The 22,923-nt window shown below is 43.9% G+C and overlaps 1 protein-coding gene across 1 annotated transcript in view; it reads left to right on the top strand.

Moving 5' to 3' along the window:
- The window catches only part of LOC135512156 (KH domain-containing, RNA-binding, signal transduction-associated protein 2-like), a 114,158-nt gene that overhangs the window by 84,063 nt on the left and 7,172 nt on the right, over positions 1–22,923 (top strand). The window contains exons 5-7 of the mRNA XM_064933871.1: positions 6,593–6,723; positions 9,777–9,951; positions 19,828–19,910. Coding sequence (XP_064789943.1) covers positions 6,593–6,723; positions 9,777–9,951; positions 19,828–19,910 — 389 coding nt within the window. The remainder of the gene's footprint in view (positions 1–6,592; positions 6,724–9,776; positions 9,952–19,827; positions 19,911–22,923) is intronic.

The following is a 22,923-nucleotide window of genomic DNA, read 5'->3' as shown; positions in this document are numbered from 1 at the left end:
AAAATGCACCTTTTATAATAAAAGCATTACATGCATAATCACATTTGCGGTCACTTTTGATAATGGTGTTTTCACGCTAATGGAACATTCACGCTTACAGCCTACTACGCTTATAATGGGAAGAAATAGCCTAATAGTTTATCAACATTTTAAGCTAAACGTTCTTGTCTCTTGCATCAGCCACATTGTGGACAAAAAGTGGTTTTGAGGCTTGTGGTTGTATTAATTTGGGATCTATCACATCCCACAACTGTCTCAGACTATAAGGACATACGGCGAGGCCCAGATGCAGACACAGGAGGCAGATGGTAGCCTAGGTGGTTACAGTGTTGGGCCAGTAATTGCAAGTTTGCTAGATCGGATCCCCGAGCTGACGAGATAAAAATTGTTCTACCCCTGAACAAGGCAGTTAACCCACTGTTCCTAGGCTGTCATTGTAAATAACAATTTTCTCTGAACTGACTTGCCTAGTTAAATTTAAAAAATGGTTTGAGCTCTGATATCTATTATAGTCCAAGGGGTAGGCAAAAGGCAGGTCGGGGACAGGCAAGAATACATAACCAGGTTAGAGTCCAAAACGGTACAGAGCGGCAGGCAGGCTCGAGGTCAGGGGCATGCAGAGTGGTCAGGCAGGCAGGCTCAGAGTCAGGACAGGCAAGGGTCAGAACCAGAAGGACTAGAAAAAAAAGACTGGGGAAAAACAGGAGTGAGGAAAAAACTTGACTTGGCAAACAAGATTAACTGGCAGAAAACACAAGTAAACACAAGTATAAATACCCGGGAGATAATGGGGAAAATGGGCGACACCTGGAGGGGGATGGAGATAAGGACAGGTGAAACAGATCAGGGTGTGACAGTACCCCCCCCCCCCCCTCTAGGGGCACCATCTGGCATCCTACCTGGGCGCGTAACTGGTTGACCGGGGTGCCGGCATGGGAAGTCAGCAATGAGGGCTGAGTCCATGGTGTCTCTAGCGGGGACCCCAGCACCTCTCCTCCAGCCCATAACCCTCCCAGTCAACCAGGTACTGGTGGTCGAGCACTCAGATCGAACACTCAGGAGGTCGTGGTCGAACACTCCGGAGGCATCTCACTGTGTATGCCGGATGACCATCAATGACACGGGGAGGAGGGGTGGGCCTGGAAACAGAAGACAAAGGGCTGTGAGACACGGGCTTAATCCTTGACACATGGAACGAAGGGTGAATATGGAGGGTACGGGGTAACAAAAGATGAACAGCAGTGGAACTAAGGATTCTGGAGATGGGGGAAGGACCAACTTCACCTGAAGGGACATGTCCCGTGTGGATAGCCATACCCTCTGCCCAATGCAATAGAGAGGAGCTGGAGTTCGGCGGCAATCCACTTGTCGAAGATACCTGGAGTTGGTCTTGAGGAGTGCCGCCCGAGCTCTTCTCCAGGTACGCCGACAGCGGTGGACGAACATCTGTGCCGAGGGTATGTTGACTTCCTGCTCTTCTTCTGGGAAGAGCGGAGGCTGATACCCTACGGAGCACTCGAAAGGGGAGAGTCCCGTGGCCGAACAGGGGAGACTGTTCCGGGTATACTCCTCCCAGACCAGTTGTCGGCTCCAGGTAGTTGGGTTGGTCGATACGAGGCATCTTAAGGTTGTTTCCAGGTTGTGGTTTGTTTGCTCCGACTGGCCGTTGGATTTGGGATGGAATCTGGAGGACAGGCTGGCTGACGACCCAATAAGGGTGCAGAACGCCTTCCAAAACTGAGACAAGAACTGATGACCCCGGTCGGAGACCATGTCCACCGGAAGTCCATGGATCCAGAAGATGTGCTGCACCATCTTTGGCAGACGGTAGGAGAGCGATGAAATGAGCAGCGTTGGAAAACCGATCCACTACCGTCATAATGACCGTGTTGCCGTCAGACGGAGGGAGCCCAGTGACAAGGTCCAGGGAAATATGGGACCAGGGACGATGAGGGACAGGTAGTTGCTGAAGGAGGCCAGACGGGGCTTTCCACTGAGTCTTATTCTGAGCACAAAATTGCATGCGGCAACGAAGGCCTTCAGAAACATTGTCGGAGGAAGGCCAGGGTTCGACGGGAACCCGAATGACAGGTAAGCATGGAAGAATGAGCCCATTCCAAGACCCGGAACCGAACTGAATTAGTTACGAACAACCGGTTAGCCGGGCTGGGAATGTTGTGTCTTGTGGACAAAGGTCTCAATACCCCAGCCCACAGAAGCCGCAAGACATGAGGTAGGGAGAATGGTCTCGGAGTCAGAGGGTATGGCAGCGGAACTGTGTAGGCGAGAGAGGGCGTCAGGTTGAACATTCTTGGAACCTAGGTGGTAGGAAATGGTGAAGTTTAATCTGGTGAATAACAGAGCCCACCGGGCCTGCCTGGGGTTAAGGTGCTTGGTTATGCGGAGATATTCCAAATTTTTATGGTCGGTCCAAACCAAAAATGGATGTTCTGCTCCTCCCAGCCAGTGCCTCCACTCCTCTAGTGCCATCTTGACTGCCAGGAGGTCTCAGTTACCTACGTCATTGTTTCTTTCTGCATAGTTGATACGACGTGACAGGAAGGCACAGGGATGGAACTTTTGGTCCTGGGCAGATCACTGGGACAGGATCAGGATAGCCCCAATCCCAAAACAGGAACATAGGGGGAATCAATGAGGAGAAGCTGTATTGACTCACTGTGATTTCCTGAAACCCGCAGATTAACGGGAACAGCGCAATGGGTAACTCTTCCAATGGAGCCACCGTCCAGTGCTCTAGCTTCCATGGAACAGAGAGGGGTTGAGTGGGGATATCTAATTCAGAAACTAGGGTAGCATCCATAAAACTCTCATCCGCCCCAGAATCAATGAGCGCCCAGAGAGACTTAGACTGGTCTCGCCACAGCAGTATCACAAGAAAAGGAGTGCGGGTGATGGGAATTGGATAATTCCCATGCTGGCTCACCAGAGTACTTGTACCTTCTAAAGATATAGGTCTCTTAACAGGGAAGCTGGTTATAGCTGGCTCCGCAGTACAGAAAACAGTTGGAGCTCAGCCTGTGGGAATGTTCCCTAGGCGATAATCCAGCTCTGAACAGTTACATAGGCTCAGGAGTAACCGACTCCCTTGTCGCCAATGATTCTCGAGGGAACTCGGGTGGCTTTGACTCTTCTCAGAAATGCACACTTCGGGGACTTCCAGATTCCCTCGGAGCTTAGCAAGCAGCAGTTGATGAACACATGTTCCCGAGACCTGAACGCCTCTCACTCCGGCGTTTTCGTAGCTGCCAATCAAATCAAATTACATTTTATTAGTCACGTGCGCCGAATACAACAGGTGAAATGCTTACTTACGAGCCCATAACCAACAGTGCAGTTCCCAAAAAATATGGATAAGAATAAGAGATAAAAGTAACAAGTAATTAAAGAGCAGCAGTAAAAACAATAACAATTTATACAGGGGGGTGCCGGTACAGAGTCAATGTCCGCGGGCACCGGTTAGTTGAGTTAGTATGTACATGTAGGTAGTTATTAAAGTGACTATGCAGAGATGACAACAGAGAGTGGTAGTGGAGTGGAGAGGGGAGGCAATAAAAATAGTCTGGGTAGCCATTTGACTAGATGTTTAGGATTCTTATGGCTTGGGGTAGAAGCTGTTTAGAAGCCTCTTTGACCTAGACTTGGCACTCCGGTACCGCTTGCCATGCAGAAGCAAAGAGAACAGTCTATGACTAGGGTGGCTGGAGTCTTTGACAATTTTTAGGGCCTTCCTCTGACACAGCCTGGTATAGAGGTCCTGGATGGCAGGAAGCTTGGCCCCAGTGATGTACTGGACCGTTCGCACTACCCTTTGTAGTGCCTTGCGGTCGGAGGCCGAGCAGTTGCCATACCAGGCAGTGATGCAACCAGTCAGGATGCTCTCAATGGTGCAGGTGTAGAACGGATCTGAGGACCCATGCAAAATCTTTTCAGTCTCCTGAGGGGGAATAGGTTTTGTCGTACCCGCTTCACGACTGTCTTGGTGTGCTTGGACCATGTTAGTTTGTTGGTGATGTCGACACAAAGGAACTTGAAGCTCTCAACCTGCTCCACTGCAGCCCCGTCAATGAGAATGGGGGCGTGCTCGGTCCTCTTTTTCCTGTATTCCACAATCATCTCTTGATCACGTTGAGGGAGAGGTTGTTGTCCTGGCACCACACGGCCTAATCGTAACAGCGATGAGGGAATCAAGGTCCAATAGTCCAATGGCAACTCCAAGCTGCGAGCTCGGCTTTTATTTCCTCCGAGAGCTTCCAGATTCCAGGCACTCTCAGCAACCAATGTGCGACAATCTACCACGTAGTCTGCCACACTACGGGAGTTCTGATGTACCTTCAGTAGTTTTTGGGCCGCCTCTCTCCCAGGCACCGGAAAATCAAGTACCTTCCTCACCTCCGCCATGAAATCGTCCAGGTTATGGCAAACGGCGGATTGTTGCTCCCAAACAGCCGTGGCCCAGGAGAGCACTCTTACGGACATTAGCGTAATTGGATACGTTGTCTTCGATCGATCCGAAAGGAACGAAGATGGCTGTAGCTCAAAAATGAGGGAGCACTGGGAAAGAAACACCCAGCAGGTTCCAGGATCGCCTGCATATTCTCCAGAGGAGGTAAGCTGCATTATCGGGGAGCCAGGGTAGGCTGAACAAACCCACCAGTAGTAGGGAAGTTACTGAGTGGCTTGGAGGTCTCAGATGTGCCGTGCTGCCTGTGAGCTAATTCATGCAATTGCTCCATTAACGCCTTGAACCCCTCCATCAGGTTCTGAAGTAGCTCCTCCTGTCTCTTAATGGTAGCTCATTGCAGGGAGACAGCGTGACGGAGCTGGTCCAAATCTGCTGGGTCAGTCATGGCCAGTTCGTACTATAACGACACAAGACGAGACCCAGATGCAGACACAGGAGGCAGATGGTTTGAGCTCTGATATTTATTATAGTCCAAGGGGTAGGAAAAAGTCAGGTTGGGGACAGGCAAGAGTTCATAACCAGGTCAGAGTCCAAAACGGTACAGGGCGGTTAAACTAAGTAGAGGCTGAGTGCTGTCCACAATGCCATCTCTCATATTTGTTTTAGCCTAGCTGTCTTTGCAAACAGGACAAGGATAAGTGGTTGGAGGAAATGAGACCTGTTTATCTGTCTAAGCCTGTTGACAAGATAATAACATATGTTTCATCCACTCTGTTATCTAGCCTGTGATTCAGATGCTATTCATGTTCAATGACTGACTGAGAGAAACATTGATGAATCAAGAGGCAGCAATGGAATATTTTTAATTTAACTTGGCAAGTCGGTTAAGAACAAATTCTTATTTACAATGATGGCCTAGGAACAGTGGGCTTACTGCCTTGTTTAGGAGCAGAACGACAGATTTTTACCTTGTCAGCTCGGTTACTGGCCCAACGCTCAACCACTAAGCTACCTGCCGCCCAATATTCACACACAAGAACAATGTAATAGCTGCTTTCAATATGGCCTCCAATGCCCTCCCAACTCGCTCTTAGTGCAAATGAGGACAAAAATTATAAGTTGTTTCCCCTGGTTCCTCACGTAACCCTCTGAAAGCCCAACAGAGTTTTGAAACTCAGAGGCTGAGTGCCTAATAACATCGTTTTTTTTTAACCCATTCAGCCCTTTGAGTTCTGTGACCTAATTGAGGGAGGACGGACAGAAGCTGGACATGATGTAGCTAGACAAGGCCATGGACCTTGAATGACTTTTGGTGCAGATAAATGCATTTATAAAGCATTAGCTATATGTTTATGCCTTACAGTAAAGAAAGTGTTATCAAATTTTCACTCTGTTTGCCTCTGTGTTTGTGTGTGTTTTGGAATGCTGTCTGGCATTATCTTTTGTGACACTATTAATGCTGAGAATTTAATTTATGTCCTTGAATTTCCCCTCGTCTATTTCAATGTTCTAAAATGTTCTAACAACTCTCAGTAGACTGAGACTTGTTCTCCTAAATAAAACAGAGTGATGGCCTCTATTAAAAAGAGGAGGATCCCATCAACTTTCATAATATTAAGCACTGCTTATCTTTACAACAAGAGTATAAAATACCTGGCTGGCATGAAAATAAACCACGGGAAACGCATCCTCCATTCGCTATTTAAGTACATAGATGACATGTATTTTTCCCCTGCCCCTGTTTCGTGACAGGTGCACGATAATGGTCCATTCTAAATCAAAAGAAATTTCACACAGATGTTATTTAGTATATGTAAAGACAAGATTAAATCAAGAATAGTGTGATGGTTGACCATATTAGCCAATCACTTGTGAATTATACAGTATATTATCACTTGTGAATGATGCCCAGTTGAAGGCAAGAAACAATGTTTTTTTTTGGTGACTTTTGTTCTAACTCTCAGTAGACTGAGACTTGATCCCCTAAACTACTCTGTCCAGAACATTCTCTCAATGAACATTCAGTGTTAAACTAAATCATGCATTTCCTGTGAATATCCTCAGAATTTTTATTTGGGAGAACTTTGTTGCAGTTTGCACTTTGTTGCGTTCAGATGACAAATCTTATTTTTTTATTTATTTTGAGGCCTGTTGTATTCTTTCCCACAGGACTACAATGATGAGATCAGACAGGAGCAGCTGAGGGAGCTCTCCTACTTGAACGGAGGATCAGAGGACACCAACAGAGGGAGGACAGTAAGGGGGCGGGGCTTACGCCTGGCTTCCACGACAACCACGCGGTATGTATGTATGTATGTGTGTGTGTGTGTGTGTGCGTGTGCGTTTGCGTGTGCGTTTGCGTTTGTGTGGTTTTGTTTTGCATCTGTGTGAACTTTAACTCAACGATCACAATCAAAATGTGATCTTGGCTTTATTGCTTCTAATACTCACACCGCGTTTGATGAATGATTCATATTTAGTTTTAAGCACATATTGTTAATTATTCATTATGTAACATATTCATCATTTCTATATTTAATACCTCAGATGACATGACATACCTCAATAATTCATATTTCATACATTCTTCCCCGGCCATGGCCATGTCTTCAGTGTGACAGTCCCTGAAGGATTTTGAGTGTACGGTGACAGCTTGCACTATACTACCTCAGGTGGTAATGGAAATAAACACACCCGTGCTCTCACGTGATTCTGATTCTGCTCATTTAGAATCACTACCACATTCCTCCCCTGATTTGCTCCTTATGCTTGCGCTGATAAGCTATTACTGTAAATCTCCATGAGAAATATGCACCGGTAATGTGGCCGTAATGCTCCTTGGAGTCTTTGTATTTTCAGATCATAATTGACTGCTAGCTTTAGTAAAGGATCAGCAGTGCCAGAAGACTGTGTATCTCGGCCTCCTCCATCTTGCTAGTGTTAAAACGTCTGGATGTTCTCCAAATTTAGACAGCTTTATGACCTTAAATCCACCCTGCACTCCCTGTGGTGCTCCTCTGGCTCTGCTAGGCAGTAAAATCTCAGGACCGAATACAGCATCCCAGCATCTGCCTCCCAACACCCTAATTGCAGCGCAGACACACCAGCGTCCGGGCCCATTTGCCTTTTGATCTGTGACTATCGGTGCGAGTTGTGTGCACAGTCAAATTTCTGTTAATGCACCCTGAAAAGTATAGCCTCCCTCACTGGGATAAGCACAGGGAGTCAGTGGGACCCGGATCATTTTTCTGCCAGCCCAGCAAACCAAAATTGCTTCTGTGTTCTGTGAAAGTTCCCAGAACATTCGTTAGGTTGCAGAAAATATTTTTCATGACACAAAAACTGTCCAGTTGTGCTGATGATTATACACTGTTTGTATAAACATCCACCTGATGTTGCAAGAATATTCCCAGAACACATTTTGTCTGTTCTTTAAAGGTTATTAGAATGTTTCATTCAGTTGGGGGAACAGTCTGGCGGGACATTGTGGGGACATTCCCAAAACACAAAACCATCCAGTTATGCAGATGATTATATAATGTGTGCCAAAAACATTCACCTGATAAGTTCTTTCCAATTTTGTTCAACATTTACTTAGGTTTTGGGAACATTGTGGGGATATGTCAAGAGTTAGGTTCCCAAAACAATAAAACTGTCCTGCTGACTTTTTTTTAACCTTTATTTAACTAGGCAAGTCAGACAATTAAGAACAAATTCTTATTTTCAATGACGGCCTAGGAACAGTGGGTTAACTGCCAGTTCAGGAGCAGAACGACAGATTTGTACCTTGTTAGCTCAGGGTATTGAACTTGTAACCTTCTGGTTACTAGACCAGCGTTCTAACCACTAGGCTACTCTGCCCCCCCATACATTCAGATAATGTATGTATCAGAGTGCAAAAAAACATTCCTTTGATGTTGCAAGAATATTGACAAACAGCCATCTTGAGTTCTTTAAAGGTTACCAGAACATTTAATTAGGTTGTGGGAACAGTGTGGGTACATCACAAGAGATAGGTTCCCAGAGCACAAAATCTGTCTAGTTGTTATGACATTCTTACAATGTTTGTATCAGGGAGCACAAAACATTCCTTCAATGTTCTTAGAATGTTATTCTTATTTGCCCAGAATGATACAATTTCTGTTCTTTCATGTGTTCGTGTTACCTTACTGTTGAGGAGCAAAAAATATATGGCAAATCACATGAAAATGTCTTGTAAATGTATTCCTGTAATGTTTCCTCTGAACCACTTCTATTGCTCCCACATTTTCTTACGGCAGTATGTTCTCAGAACATTACCGGAACATTGTGTACCCATTGTGTACATTCCCTGGCAACCTAATGACAACCTAATGAGAACCTTATGGGGAATATTCTGTGGTAGTTTTAGCAGACGTTGTGAACAACGTTTTAGTGAATGTTTGGTGAATGTTGAAAGGATACTTAAATTCAATTTTTGGGGGGAGTAGTTAATAACATTATTTGAATGTTTGTCATCCTAATGTTACCAAACCCTAACTATGACGTAATGGGAATGTTAGCTAATGTTCTGGGAATGTTTGCCGGAACAGCTGCTTAAGGATTCTCTACAAATGTAGGTAGAGCTGATTCTCCAGGTCATTGGAATAACAGTACAGATTCTGAATGAATAGCTTGTCTGGGAGAAAAGCGATATGATAACTGTTCTGCTTCAAACATCATTATGACTAAATCTGTCCGAGCAGAAAAGGTTATGCTTATCTTCCACTTGACAACACTCAAGCTTCTGACTGAGGCAGTCTGTATAATACTGTATCTGCATACATTAGAAACAAGTGTTGAGGTCAGCACTTGCAGCCTTGGTATTCTGATTGATGCATTTCCATTCCATTGTTGCACATAGTTGTTTGAAATCAAGTGAGGACCATTTCATTTCCACACATTTTTGAGATGCCATCAATATCCATAGTGGTGGTTTCTGGTATACAAATGTAGGATCTTAATTTGAGCCAGTTTGCTACAGCGGTGAAATAATCCTAAAGCAACAGGAAATGTGAATTATTATGTGGATTATAATTAATGGAAATTTGTGTACGGGTTGATATATCTTTCGTAAGGGAAAAGGGAAGTTACAAACTTCATAAGCCATTTTAAACCTTAAATACACTATACGTTTTACGTTTCCTGCATTGCAATAGGGTGATCATATTAAGATCCTACATCGGTATTTTGCTCAACATATTCGGAGTACGCTACACATGTGCTTTTTGAATATACTTAATTCACAAGGGACAATGTCAATTATCAAGATCACCAGAATACGTAATATCATGTTGTGATCTAATCTCTTGTTGATGTTTTGTTTTTTAAACAGGGGACGAGGAGGCAGAGGTGCAGTTGCACCCAGAGGGACAGCAGGTACACGGAGTGCAATGCCACAAGCCACATTAGCGAGAGGAGTACCCACTCCCAGAGCAAGGGGAACACCAGGGAACCCCGGATACAGACCCCCACTGTTACCCGTAACACACGAATCATACGACGACTATGTAAGTCTGACCCACTTTTCCCCACTAAATTTTGATGTTGAATATAGTGCATTCGGAAAGTGTTCAGACCCCTTGACTTTTTCGCATTCTATTACGATGCAGCCTTATTCTAAAATGTATTAAATAGTTTTTTCCCTTATCAGTCTACATAAAATAGTTCATAATGACAAAGCAAAAACTGGTTTTGATTTTTTTGTTGTATAAACAAAATAAGAGTATCACATTTTTATAAGTATTCTGACGCTTTACTCAGAACTTTGTTGAAGGACCTTTGTCAGTGATTACAGCATTGAGTCTTCTTGGGTATGACGCTACAAGCTTCACACCTGTATTTGGGGAGTTTCTCCCATTCGTCTCTGCAGATCCTCTCAGGCTCTCTGTCAGGATGGATGAGGAGCGTCGCTGCATAGCTATTTTCAGATCTCTCCAGAGACGTTCAATCGGATTCAAGTCCGGGCTCTGGCTGGGACACTCGAGGACAATCAGAGACTTGTCCCAAAGCCATCCCTGTGTTGTCTTGGCTGTGTACTTAGGGTCGTTGTCCTGTTGGAAGGTCAACCTTCGCCCCAGTCTGATGTCCTGAGCGCTCTGGAGCAGGTTTTCTTCAATGATCTCTGTACTTTGCTCCGTTCATCTTTGCCTTCATCCTGATTAGTCTCAATCCCCACAGCATGATGCTGCCACCACCATGCTTCACTGTAGGGATGATGCCAGGTTTCCTCCAGATGTGACGCTTGGCACTCAGGCCAAAGAGTTCAGTCTTGGTTTCATCAGACCAGAGAATCTTGTTTCTCATGGTCTGAGTCCTTTAGGTGCCTTTTGGCAAACTCCAAGCGCCTTTTGTCTTATGCGCCTTTTACTGAGGAGTGGCTTCCGTCTGGTCTCTCTACCATAAAGGCCTGATTGGTGGAGTGCTGCAAAGATGGTTGTCCTTCTGGAAGGTTCTCCTATCTCCACAGAGAACCTCTGGAGCTCTGTCAGAGTGACCATCGAGTTCTTGGTCACCTCCCTGATTGCTTAGTTTGGCCGGGCGGCCAGCTCTAGGAAGAGTCTTGGTGGTTCCAAACTTCTTCCATTTAAGAATGATGGAGGCCACTGTGTTGTTGGGGACCTTCAATGCTGCAGAAATGTTTTGGTATCCTTCCCCAGATCTGTGCCTCGACACAATTCTGTCCCGGAGCTCTACGGAAAATTATTTTGACCTTGTGCCTTGGTTTTTGCTCTGACATGCACTGTCAACTGTGGGACCTTATTCCTCCCGAGTGGCGCAGTGGTCTAATGCACTGCATCGCCGTGTTAGCTGTGCCATTAGAGATTCTTGGTTCGAGTCCAGGCTCTGTCGCAGCTGGCCTCGACCGGGAGACCCATGGGGTGGCGCACAATTGGCCCAGCATCGTCTGGGTTAGGGGAGGGTTTGGCCGGCAGGGATGTCCTTGTCTCATCGCACACTAGCAACTCCTGTGGCGGGCCAGGCGCAGTGCACACGGTCACCAGATGTACAGTGTTTCCTCTGACACATTGGTGCGGCTGGCTTCTGAGTTAAGTGAGCATTGTGTCAAGAAGCAGTGCGGCTTGGTTGGGTTTTGTTTTGGGGAAATGACACACAAGTTTTAGAACTCAAGTTTTAGAAACATCTCAAGGATGATCAATGGAAACAGGATGCGCCTGAATTCAATTTCAAGTCTCATTGCAAAGGGTCTGAATACGTATGTCAATAAGGTATTTCAGTTTTAAAAAATTTACACATTTGCACAAAATCTCAAAATACTATTTTTGCTTGGTCATTATGGTACATTGTGTGTAGATTGATGAGGAAACATTTTTATTTACAAAATTTTAGAATAAGGCCATAACGTAACAAAATGTGTGACAAGTCAACAGGTCTGAATACTTTCCGAATGCACTGTAAGTGATTGATGACAGGGGACCACCTTCCATCTTAAACTGAAAGTCAGGTCATACTGTGTATGTACTTTATGGAATGTCGTGTTGAACAAAGGTGCACATCTGGAAGAGATGATCCATTGCCAAAGTGTCATGTTATATAGGCCAAAGGTTCCTCTGCATAGCAACAGCAAACAAATAGAAAAAACAACTTAAAAAGAACGTATATAATGAGGTAGTTAATGTTAATGCCAGAGAATATCTGACAAGCAGAAAGATATTAAAAGTTTCACCTCAGTTGACTTTATGAAATCTGCTGAGGTAAGTATCAAAATACTCATCAGTTGCTGCTCTATGATTAATGAAACATGAAACGGTAGACTGTAAAAACACAGTCCTTTCTATCCCAGCCTTGCTGTGTGCAAGTTGTTTTCAGTCCATATAACTGAAATCACATAAACAAAATGAAACAGCTCTGTTTTATTGCCACTAGACTAAATGGAAAATATTTAATTTAGAAGACATGATGATAAGAGTACATAGACCTACAGATAAAGAACAATTTTAGATTGTAGATTTTTCTTAAATCCCTCAGATTTCGGGGACGTTCAAAGTCATGTTAAAAGAGTTGAACAAGGTGAACATTCAATTGTAACCTAATGAAAAAAGCTATATTTTCACTAGTCAATTTCCACCGAGCTTTCCCGCTATGCGAAGTCTCTGTGTGTGCTGGCAATTGGATGATTGGCCTGTCTGCATGGGGAAATGCACAAGCACAGTCTCATTACCAAAGCCGAATTGAGTTCTGAGCGAGAGCCTGTGTATTTCTTGAGAGGCAAAAAGCTGGACATTTTTCTCCACAGTAATTGGGGGTTTGGAGTGAAGGTGGGAGCACAGACAGATACCAGGGGATTAAAGAATGAAGGAGTTTGTCCAGAACATTTCTTCCCCTCTTATTTTCCCCCCACGAATCTCACCTTGCTCCATCCTCTACTCCAGAACTCATTTTTCTCTCAGAGTGTTTTTCCCAGAGCGTATGCAGACCTCTCTCTCTATAAGGTCAAGGTATTTTTCCCACTGAAGTATACAGGATGCTGTGATGCCTTAGCGACTGTTCTCTGTCCTCAACCAGTACCCCCTTCTTGATGGGGGTGCAGAATATGGTCAAGATAAATCAACAAAAGTAAGGTGTCGAAAGCGTTCCACAGGGATGCTGGCCCATGTTTACTCCAAAGCTTCCCACAGTTTCGGCTGGATGTCCTTTGGGTGGTGGACCATTCTTGATACACACAGGAAACTGTTGAGTGTGAAAAACCCAGCAGCATTGCAGTTCTTGACATACTCAAACCAGTGTGCCTGGCACCTACTACCATACCCCATTCAAAGGCACTTCAGTATTTTGTCTTGCTCTTTTTTCACCTGTCCTCCCCTTCATCTACACTGATTGAAGTGGATTTAACAGGTGTCATCAATAAGGGATCATAGCTTTCACCTGGATTCAGCTGGTCAGTCTATGTCATGAAGTACACACTTCTTGTGGTTATAATAGGAATTTCTCCAGAGGAAGCTATGGCCTCTGTCAGGTTGTCAGTCTCCCTCATAAAACTGATATAATGACCATAATCACACCTGTTACACATAGTATTGATTCACAGCTGCAATCCAGAGAGAGAGAGAGAGAGAGAGAGAGAGAGAGAGAGAGAGAGAGAGAGAGAGAGAGAGAGAGAGAGAGAGAGAGAGAGAGAGAGAGAGAGAGAGAGAGAGAGAGAGAGAGAGAGAGAGAGAGAGAGAGAGAGAGAGAGAGAGAGAGAGAGAGGTTGATCTGCCTATGAATTGTTGTTTTTGTATCCCGTAGATCTACTTAGCTTATGCCGTAACATACTATGAATAAACATCATGTTGCACATCATGTTGCATTTCTTTACCTCTTCTTTTGTTTAAGCAAATCAACGTATTGAAATCCAGGTAATCATAGCTCTTCCATGGTTTAGCACAGCTAAAGCCTGTTTATGTTCCTGCTTTCACTGTCACCCACTCCCACGTTAAGCCAAACAACAATTCACAAAAAACAAAAAACTAAATGTATCCTGCTATTTTGTGAATTCACTCACTTCAGAAGAAATGTAGTGGTTTGCTGCTTCATCAAGCTAATTTACTGGCTTGCCAACTATGGCAGAACTGGCAGTGGCGGAACTGAATTATTTCTAAACTGTATCACAAAGGTTTTCGGTAGGTGTTGTGATTGGGATTCCATGATATTTGGGCTTGACAATCGATGTCTAGACCAGACTGAACAGAAGACTTGTTACAATTATGCATATCAAGCAACACTTGTCTTTTAAATAGAATGAATCATAGAATTACTAAACATATATCATATACAATGACTCCACCAAAAATAAGAGTAAATAATAAACAATACTAACCCTGTACAAAGGAAGGGAAAAGAGGGGACTACAAGAACTTACACACAACTTTCACAGACCCACATCAGTTCTAGACATCACAAGATCTAGAGCAGACCTCTTGACCAGACCTGGGTTCAAATACATGCCTTAATACATGAGTACCAAACACACCTGGGTTCAAATACATACCTTAATACATGAGTACCAAACAAACCTGGGTTCAAATACATGCCTTAATACACAAGGACCAATCACACCTGGGTTCAAATACATGCCTTAATACATGAGTACCAAACACACCTGGGTTCAAATACATGCCTTAATACATGAGTACCAAACACACCTGGGTTCAAATACATGCCTTAATACATGAGTACCAAACACACCTGGGTTCAAATACATGCCTTAATACACGAGGACCAATCACACCTGGGTTCAAATACATGCCTTAATACATGAGTACCAAACACACCTGGGTTCAAATACATGCCTTAATACACAAGGACCAATCACACCTGGGTTCAAATACATGCCTTAATACATGAGTACCAAACACACCTGGGTTCAAATACATGCCTTAATACATGAGTACCAAACACACCTGGGTTCAAATACATGCCTTAATACATGAGTACCAAACACACCTGGGTTCAAATACATGCCTTAATACACGAGGACCAATCACACCTGGGTTCAAATACATGCCTTAATACATGAGTACCAAACACACCTGGGTTCAAATACATGCCTTAATACATGAGTACCAAACACACCTGGGTTCAAATACATGCCTTAATACATGAGTACCAAACAAACCTGGGTTCAAATACATGCCTTAATACATGAGTACCAAACACACCTGGGTTCAAATACATGCCTTAATACATGAGTACCATACACACCTGGGTTCAAATACATGCCTTAATATCCCAGGACCAAACACACCTGGGTTCAAATACATGCCTTAATATACGAGGACCAAACACTCCTGGGTTTAAATACATGGAGCATTTACATTTTTGTATTTGAAAATACATGACAATACTTTCCAAATGTATTTCCAAATACATTCCATACATTCCACATTCCTTACTTGGAAATGTGTGTGAAAGTAATTGAAATATTTAAAACAGTATTTGAACCCAGGTCTGATCCAGACCTAAACTAAGCTCAACACTCTTGTCTGAGATCATCGGCCAAGATTCAAACCAGATTCATTTGTGCTTGATAAGTATTCAAGCCAATTCACATGAAAAATGAAAATTAAAGAATGTGTATTGTATTTCTTAGTGTTATAAATCTGAACACACCATCTCTACAGAGGCTACGCAGAGAAGGCCATAATGTGATTAAATGCAGGGCTTGGTGAGGCTTTGAAATATATATATTTATCCCTGAACAGAATATATATAATAACCCAACGTCACACTGTGGAAATGGAACACTCTTCTCTCTATGTGATCTCCAAAGATATGTGAATTTCTAATAGTTGAATAAATGTGTGTATTTCTCAAATGTGATGTCAGATAAAATATTGATGTAGCTCTTTTACACACCCTATTTCTTATGCTCACTATTCTACATATGGGAAAAGCTTGCATTCTAGGAACACCATGCATGATAAAATGGAACAAAATTGCTTTTCTTGGGCTACCTTTAAGGATGGCATGCACGTCTGGAGTAATTGCTTTTTAACAATAGGCTTGGTTACACTGCTGAGTTCCCATTTGTGAACTAATTATGGAAATGGAATTCTCCATGCACAACTCCCCTGTTTAATAAAACACATGTAAGACACACACCTCAAATAGATTGTTTAATCATTTCATACTCTGACTCCGAAGTAGGCGGAATACCCAAAAGCCTTGGTATCAGTTGCAATCCAAGGGATTCCTGACAGCCTTAGAAGAGGAGGAAAGATACACAATACATTTGGCAAATACAACATATTCTTATTTCTCTATGAGACCAGTTAGGACCACAACCCTATTTGGTCAGGAGAACAGTGCTCTCCAAGGTCATCACTATTTGGATTTGGATGTTTATTCTGTGGCTTTATATTACTCATTTGATTCCAATAAAAGGAAAACTCCCAGACTGAATAACAGCTTGAGAAGTACTCCCTTTTTGTGGACTCTTTTTATGTCTCTCACATGCTGCAATAAATGTCAAATGCATAAAGCAGTGTGTCGCTTGAATATGCAGAGGAGTAAAATCAAGTCCGTTCAGCCACAAAAACGGGATTGAAGCAGAAAGACAAAGGAACCCACCATTCATTTACTCTCCTTTCTCATTTTTGGGGCTCTGCATTCAGAGGCAGCCCTGTGTGCAGATCAGTCACTGTCACGGGACATACAGGTTGTCAATTGATAATGAAGCATAGAGCTGACGGCCTTTAGCTCCTTGCGCTCCTCGCTGTCCTAATTACAGTGAGCCCGGACTCTCCAGCCCGTGTGTTAACACTTGATTTATTTCCTCCTTGCTTGTTCAATAGCACCAGCGTTAATTGGTTTTTCAAATGAGCGTTGAAATATAAGGATCATGCTTCATTAACTAGAGGGCCTGGCCGACCCCAGCACCCGTTATGCATTGCGTCTTGCAAAAGCATGTAAAGTTCAGCGAGGTGAAAATCCACAGCTCTGTAAACAAGCATGATATTGATATAGTGATACTGTAGCAAGACAGTAGCCAATCAAAAGCTGCTCGACCGCATCTCACCTTTGACATCCAACGTAGTTCGGAATGGTTCACAGGTCAGGTCACATTTTCATTTTTAATGTTTTTTTTTCCATTGAAAAACGTCAACAACAGTCGTTCAGACTAGCTGTCATGGTAGTGGAAATTGGAAAGCAGTACATTTATTATACGTAATGAGTTAAAGCAATCTGTCACCAAATCATTTTTTTTATTTTTAGGACATGTCTGGAGAATGTAGGGATAATTACATTCCATTTTGTTACAACGCAAGTACATGATAACCTTGAAATTGAAGCAATATGTAATTGCAGAATTGTCCTATATTGACATGATCCTGGCCGCCTCTCCCCTGACTGTTTTACATGTCAGCGGCAAACAGTGCCGAGGCGATGTGGAGCGTTCTGTCAGCCGGGAATGCTAACAAAACGGTCAGTTAATGAGATAGGTAGGCCTCTGACCCTGTCATTATGGAAAAATACTCATAGAGAGAGGAAGTGAAATTAGATCCCCTGAACAACTTAATCCCTGACATAATCCCTAACTTCAATTTAGTCAGATCCATGTTCATACTTGTATAAAGCTACACAAGAGACAGGCGGATATCTCAATAGACTAAAGCTTCATTTGACAACTTTTCCCATTCCTTTTTTTATTGAACATACTTTATGTAGAAACGCTACTGTAGCATGCGTTATTAAAATAGAGACTGTTATTTCATATATATTCCAAGTAGCTGTGAGGGAAGGGAATTATTAAAGTCACATGAAGACTGTCTGTCATAAGGCAGCTGATGAGTATTCTCGCATGAAAGTCTTGGCAGAAGTGGTTTTCATAGCAATAGAGCTATCCATGTAGTTGGATAATATTCATATCTTTGGAGAAAACTATTGCATGGTTATTATTGTAGCACCAAACCCTTGTATTTTATGGTAGGATTTTAAAACAGTCAGATGATGCTCATGACTTTCTATGACTAAACTTCTTCACAGCTAAGGTGTTCTGAGGCGAACCATGACCAGTTCCTTTGTACTGACAGCGACATCAGCATTTACTGTGAATGCAAAGATTCTATGTATACTAGTTCACTTCATTTATTTACTCCTGGCTTGTTCAATAGCATCAGTGGGGCTCCCGATTGGGGCAGTGGTCTAAGGCACTGCAACTCAGTGCAAGAGGCGAACTACAGTCCCTGGTTCAAATCCAGGCTGAATCACATCTGGCCATGATTGGGAGTCCCATAGGGCGGCCAACAGTGTAGGCTGTCATTGTAAAGAAGAATTTGTTCTTAACTGTCTTGGCTTGTAAAACAAAAAGATCCTCCAACTTTGATGGATATTGAAGCTATTAATCAAAAGCAAGAGAAAACAATTTGACTGTAATTTGCAATGGCAGACAATTTTTTTGTGTGAGTACAAGGATGAGAAGACCCCAGGAGATTACAGGATGATGATGATTGACAGAAAGTATGCACTTTGAAAACCAACCAAAACGCTTAAAATAAGCAAGATCCAACGATTAGAAAGTGTCTTCACCTTCAGAAATGTGACAGAGGAGATAGCAGGGCCAGAAATAAACATGGCAGTGACAGCAGAGAGGATTAAACAGCAGTAGCACACTTTGAAAAGAGTAGCTCAGCCTGGAGCCTGGGTCTGCTGCAACAGCCTTGTCATAATATGAACATGGACTGTCTGCAGCCTCTGTGCAGCCAGGCTCATTAAAGGAAGATATGCTGTATGCCTATTTTCCTGTTCTCTCCAGTGTCTGGGAAGACATTACAGTAAACATGATCATATAAGTATTAGAACTAAAAATAAGAAGACCGTCGCTGAAACAATTGCTCTCTGGGAATTGTGGGTGTTTTTGACAGTGAAGTCTGGGGAAAGTGTTACGCAATCATGACACGAGGATAGCAAGTGTTGTTTCTACAGCTATTTAGTTAAAGTATGGACTTTAACTAAATAGTAATGAAGCGAATAGCAGTACATTTCTCCTTTTATATGCTTTCCCCATTCCTTGGATACAAAATAGTATACAGTCTACAAAAATTAGATCATGTACAACCGGATTGATATTCTTTGTTGTCAGACTATCACGTCCTGACCATAGAAAGCCTTTATTTTCTATGGTGGAGTAGGTCAGGGCGTGACTGGGGGGTGTTCTAGTTTATTATTTCTATGTGTAGTCAAGTTTTTTTATTTCTATGTTGGCCTGGTATGGTTCCCAATCAGAGGCAGCTGTCTATCGTTGTCTCTGATTGGGGATCATATTTAGGTAGCCTTTCCCACCTGTTGTTTGTGGGATCTTGTTTTTGTATTGTTGCTTTTGAGCCCTACAAGGTTTGTTTGTTTGTTTCTCTTTATTGTTTTTGTTGCTGGTTCTCATTCAAATAAATTATGATGAACCCAAATCACGCTGCGCCTTGGTCTACCCATTTTGACGAGCGTTACACAGACCTTATAGTATCATGTTTATACAGAGTATATATGTATTTTACTACATTATTATTGTGTACTTCATTGATGAGCGGCAGGTTTATATTGAAGTTACTTTTTCCTCTGTGTTGATCATTACAATAGTCACTGATCAAGAGTAAAGGCCGTATTAGTGTTGGCTAAAGGTCAGAGGTGAACAGAGTGTCTGATACACCCTGCTAGCAAGACAGCTTCCCTGCAAACCCTAATCAATAGTCCGTGTTAGACATGATTTAGTGTTGTCACCCCTCCCATTCAGGGACTATATGTGTAACAGAGATCTTTCGCCCATGGAATTAAGCATTGATTTTTTAAATGTCCCAACCCTAAACAATTAAGACTCCTGCTATGTTTGACACAGAGCTGCTTTTACATTGGCAGAGGTTTCTTATTCTTGCTTTTACTTTGACCTGCAGGGCTATGATGATGGATATGACGGTGAATATGATGACCAGAGTTATGATGCCTATGAGGAGAACTACAGCAATCAGTCAAAGAGGTGAGTTAGCTAACAGAAGGCCAGCTTTGCATACTTAAGCGTTCCTCTTTTTGCAAGGTCAACGTAATTTTGATGAAGTATGAAAATTGTTTGCATACATATGTACATAATTGGCAGACCATGCTCCATTGTCGTGTGTTTAGAACATTGCCAATTTCTCAGTCTTTGTCTTCCTCCCCAATATAGATTGTTGTTCTTAACTGCAGTATTTGCAATATTACTGTGAAACAACCTCTCCTGAGGGCACTTTGTCTTATTCAAAAGGTTTTTAGTGAAGTTTGGCCGTTTCAGATAAGCCCGTTAGCACTTTTTAACTTATTGCATAGTAATAGCTGTGTTTCCTTTATATTTTTTGTATATACAATATTCTGTACTTCACACATCACTTCAAATTAAATATACAGTGTAAATCATTAATGGGGATTTAAAAACTAACACAATGTACAATATATTTAATGAGAAGATTTTTTTTTTTACTACTTCGATTCCATCTGTAAATATTGGACTAACATAATCAGTATTAAGGCCCCATCTTCCCCCCTTCGAAATAACCGTACCATTTGTATTAGACAGCCAATCAGGACGGAAGGTAATCTAAAACAATTTTGGAATACTGAACCATGAATCGGCATTGCAGCATTGTTTACGGTGAAAGTGCCATCAGAGAGTGGCGTAGTTGGTTGTGGTGTTACAATGATGAATCATCCTCTGAGTGCTCACGAGTGGCGCAGCGGTCTAAGACACTGCATCACAGTGCTAGAGGCGTCACTACAGACCCTAGTTCGATCCCGGGCTGTATCACAACCAACCGTGATCAGGAGTCTCATAGGGCTGCGCACAATTGGCCCAGCGTTGACCGGGTAGGATGTCATTGTAAATAAGAATTTGTTCTTAACTGACTTGCCTAGTTAAATGAAGGTTCAAAATAAAATACCAAACGTATATACAGTTGAATTTGGAAGTTTACATACATCTTAGCCAAATTGTAAACCAGCCTGTGTGTATCTGGTTTAGAGGAGTCAGGCGCAGGACAGCAGATTTGTAAGTCGCTCTGGATAAGATCGTCTGCTAAATGACTTAAATGTAAATGTAAAATATGAGTAAACGTTTTTACTCAAGATTCCACAATCTTGGGTCGAGAGCCAGACCCAGTCCCCCGGTGCGAACACTGGGGCCTCACTGCGGTGGCGGTCGGCACTCGCCTTCTGCCGCCTCACGGCCCGTTGCAGGTGCACATGGGCGGTGTACCAGGTCTCCTCCAAGTGCTTAAACCATTCGTCCACCGCAGGAGCCTGATGCCAAGGTGCCAGAACCAGCTAATACACCAGTACTCACTGGAAGGGGGAGATGTTAGTAGATGAGTGGCGGAGTGAGTTTTGGGCCATCTCTGCCCAGGGGATGAACGCTGCCTATTCCCCGGCTGATCCTGGCAATATGACAGCAGAAACATACCCACATCATGGTTTACTCTCTCCACCTGTCCTTTACTCTCGGGGTGAAAACCTGAGGTGAGGCTGACCGAGACCCCCAGACGTTCCATAAACGCCCTCCAGACCCTGGACGCGAACTGGGTACCCCGATCAGAGACTATGTCCTCAGGCACCCGTAGTGACGGAAGACGTGAGTGAACAGGGCCTCCGCAGTCTGTAGGGCCATAGGGAGACCTGGCAAAGGGAGGAAACGGCAGGACTTAGAAAACCGGACTTAGAAAACCGGTGTTTCCCTGTGATGGAGGAAGATCCGTCAGGAAGTCCACCGACAGTTGCGACCACGGCCGTTGTGGAACTGGTAGGGGTTGTAACTTCCCTCTGGGCAGGTGCCTGGGAGCCTTACGCTGGGCGCACACCTAGCAGGAGGAAACCAGTACTTCCCACTAAGGCAACATACCGTCCGACCGATGCCAGGATGATCAGAGGAGGGTTACATGTGGGCCCAATAGATCAAACGGTCGCGGACAGCAGACGGAACGTACAGTCGCCCAGCAGGACACTGGGGAGAGTGGGCTCTGTGCATAACGCCCGCTCGATGTCCACGTCCAGCTCCCACACCACCGGTGCCACCAGGCAAGAGGCGGGAAGTATGGGAGTGTGATCCATGGACCGCCCCTCTGTGTCGTACATCCAGGACAGTGCATTCTGCGTTCTGGGAACCTGGTCTGTAGGACAGAGTGAAAACAAAACGGGTAAAGAACATGGACCACATTGCCTGGTGAGGGTTCAGTCTCCTCGCCGCCCGGATGTACTCCAGATTGCGGTGGTCAGTCCAGATGAGTAAAGGGTGTCTAGCCCCCTCAAGCCAATGTCTCCACGCCTTCAGAGCCTTGACAACAGCCAACAGCTCCCGGTTCCCCCACATCATAGTTTCGCTCCGCCTGGCTGAGCTTCTTCGAAAAGAAAGCACAGGTGCGAAGCTTTGGTGGCGTGCCCGAGCCCTGAGAGAGCATGGCTCCTATCCCAGCCTCGGACGCGTCCACCTCCATTATATGGATCTGGATGAGCCAGCACGAGAGCCGAGGTAAACAGAGCCTTCAGGTGACCAAAAGCCCTGTCCGCCTCAGCCGACCACTGCAGTCACACCGGTCCTCCCTTCAGCAGTGAGGTAATGGGAGCCGCTACCTGACCAAAACCCCGGATAAACCTCCGGTAGCAGTTGGCAAACACTAGAAACCGCTGCACTTCCTTTACCGTGGTGGGAGTCGGCCAATTACGCACGGCTGAAATGCGGTCACTCTCCATCTCCACCCCTGAAGTGGAAATGTGGTACCCTAGGAAGGAGACGGACTGTTGGAAGAACAGACATTTCTCAGCCTTGACATACAGGTCATGTCAAAACAGTCGACCAAGCACCCTGCACACCAGGGACACATGCTCAGCGCGTGTAGCGGAGTATATCAGAATGTCGTCGATATACACCACTACACCCTGCCCATGAAGGTCCTGGAAAATCTCGTCAACAAAGGCCTGGAAGACTGATGGAGCATTCATCAACTGGTACGGCATGACAAGGAATTCAT

The sequence above is a fragment of the Oncorhynchus masou genome, chromosome 24 (genome assembly GCF_036934945.1).
Source record: "Oncorhynchus masou masou isolate Uvic2021 chromosome 24, UVic_Omas_1.1, whole genome shotgun sequence".
Lineage (NCBI taxonomy): Eukaryota > Metazoa > Chordata > Actinopteri > Salmoniformes > Salmonidae > Oncorhynchus > Oncorhynchus masou.
This window is presented reverse-complemented; position numbering and strand designations above follow the sequence as displayed.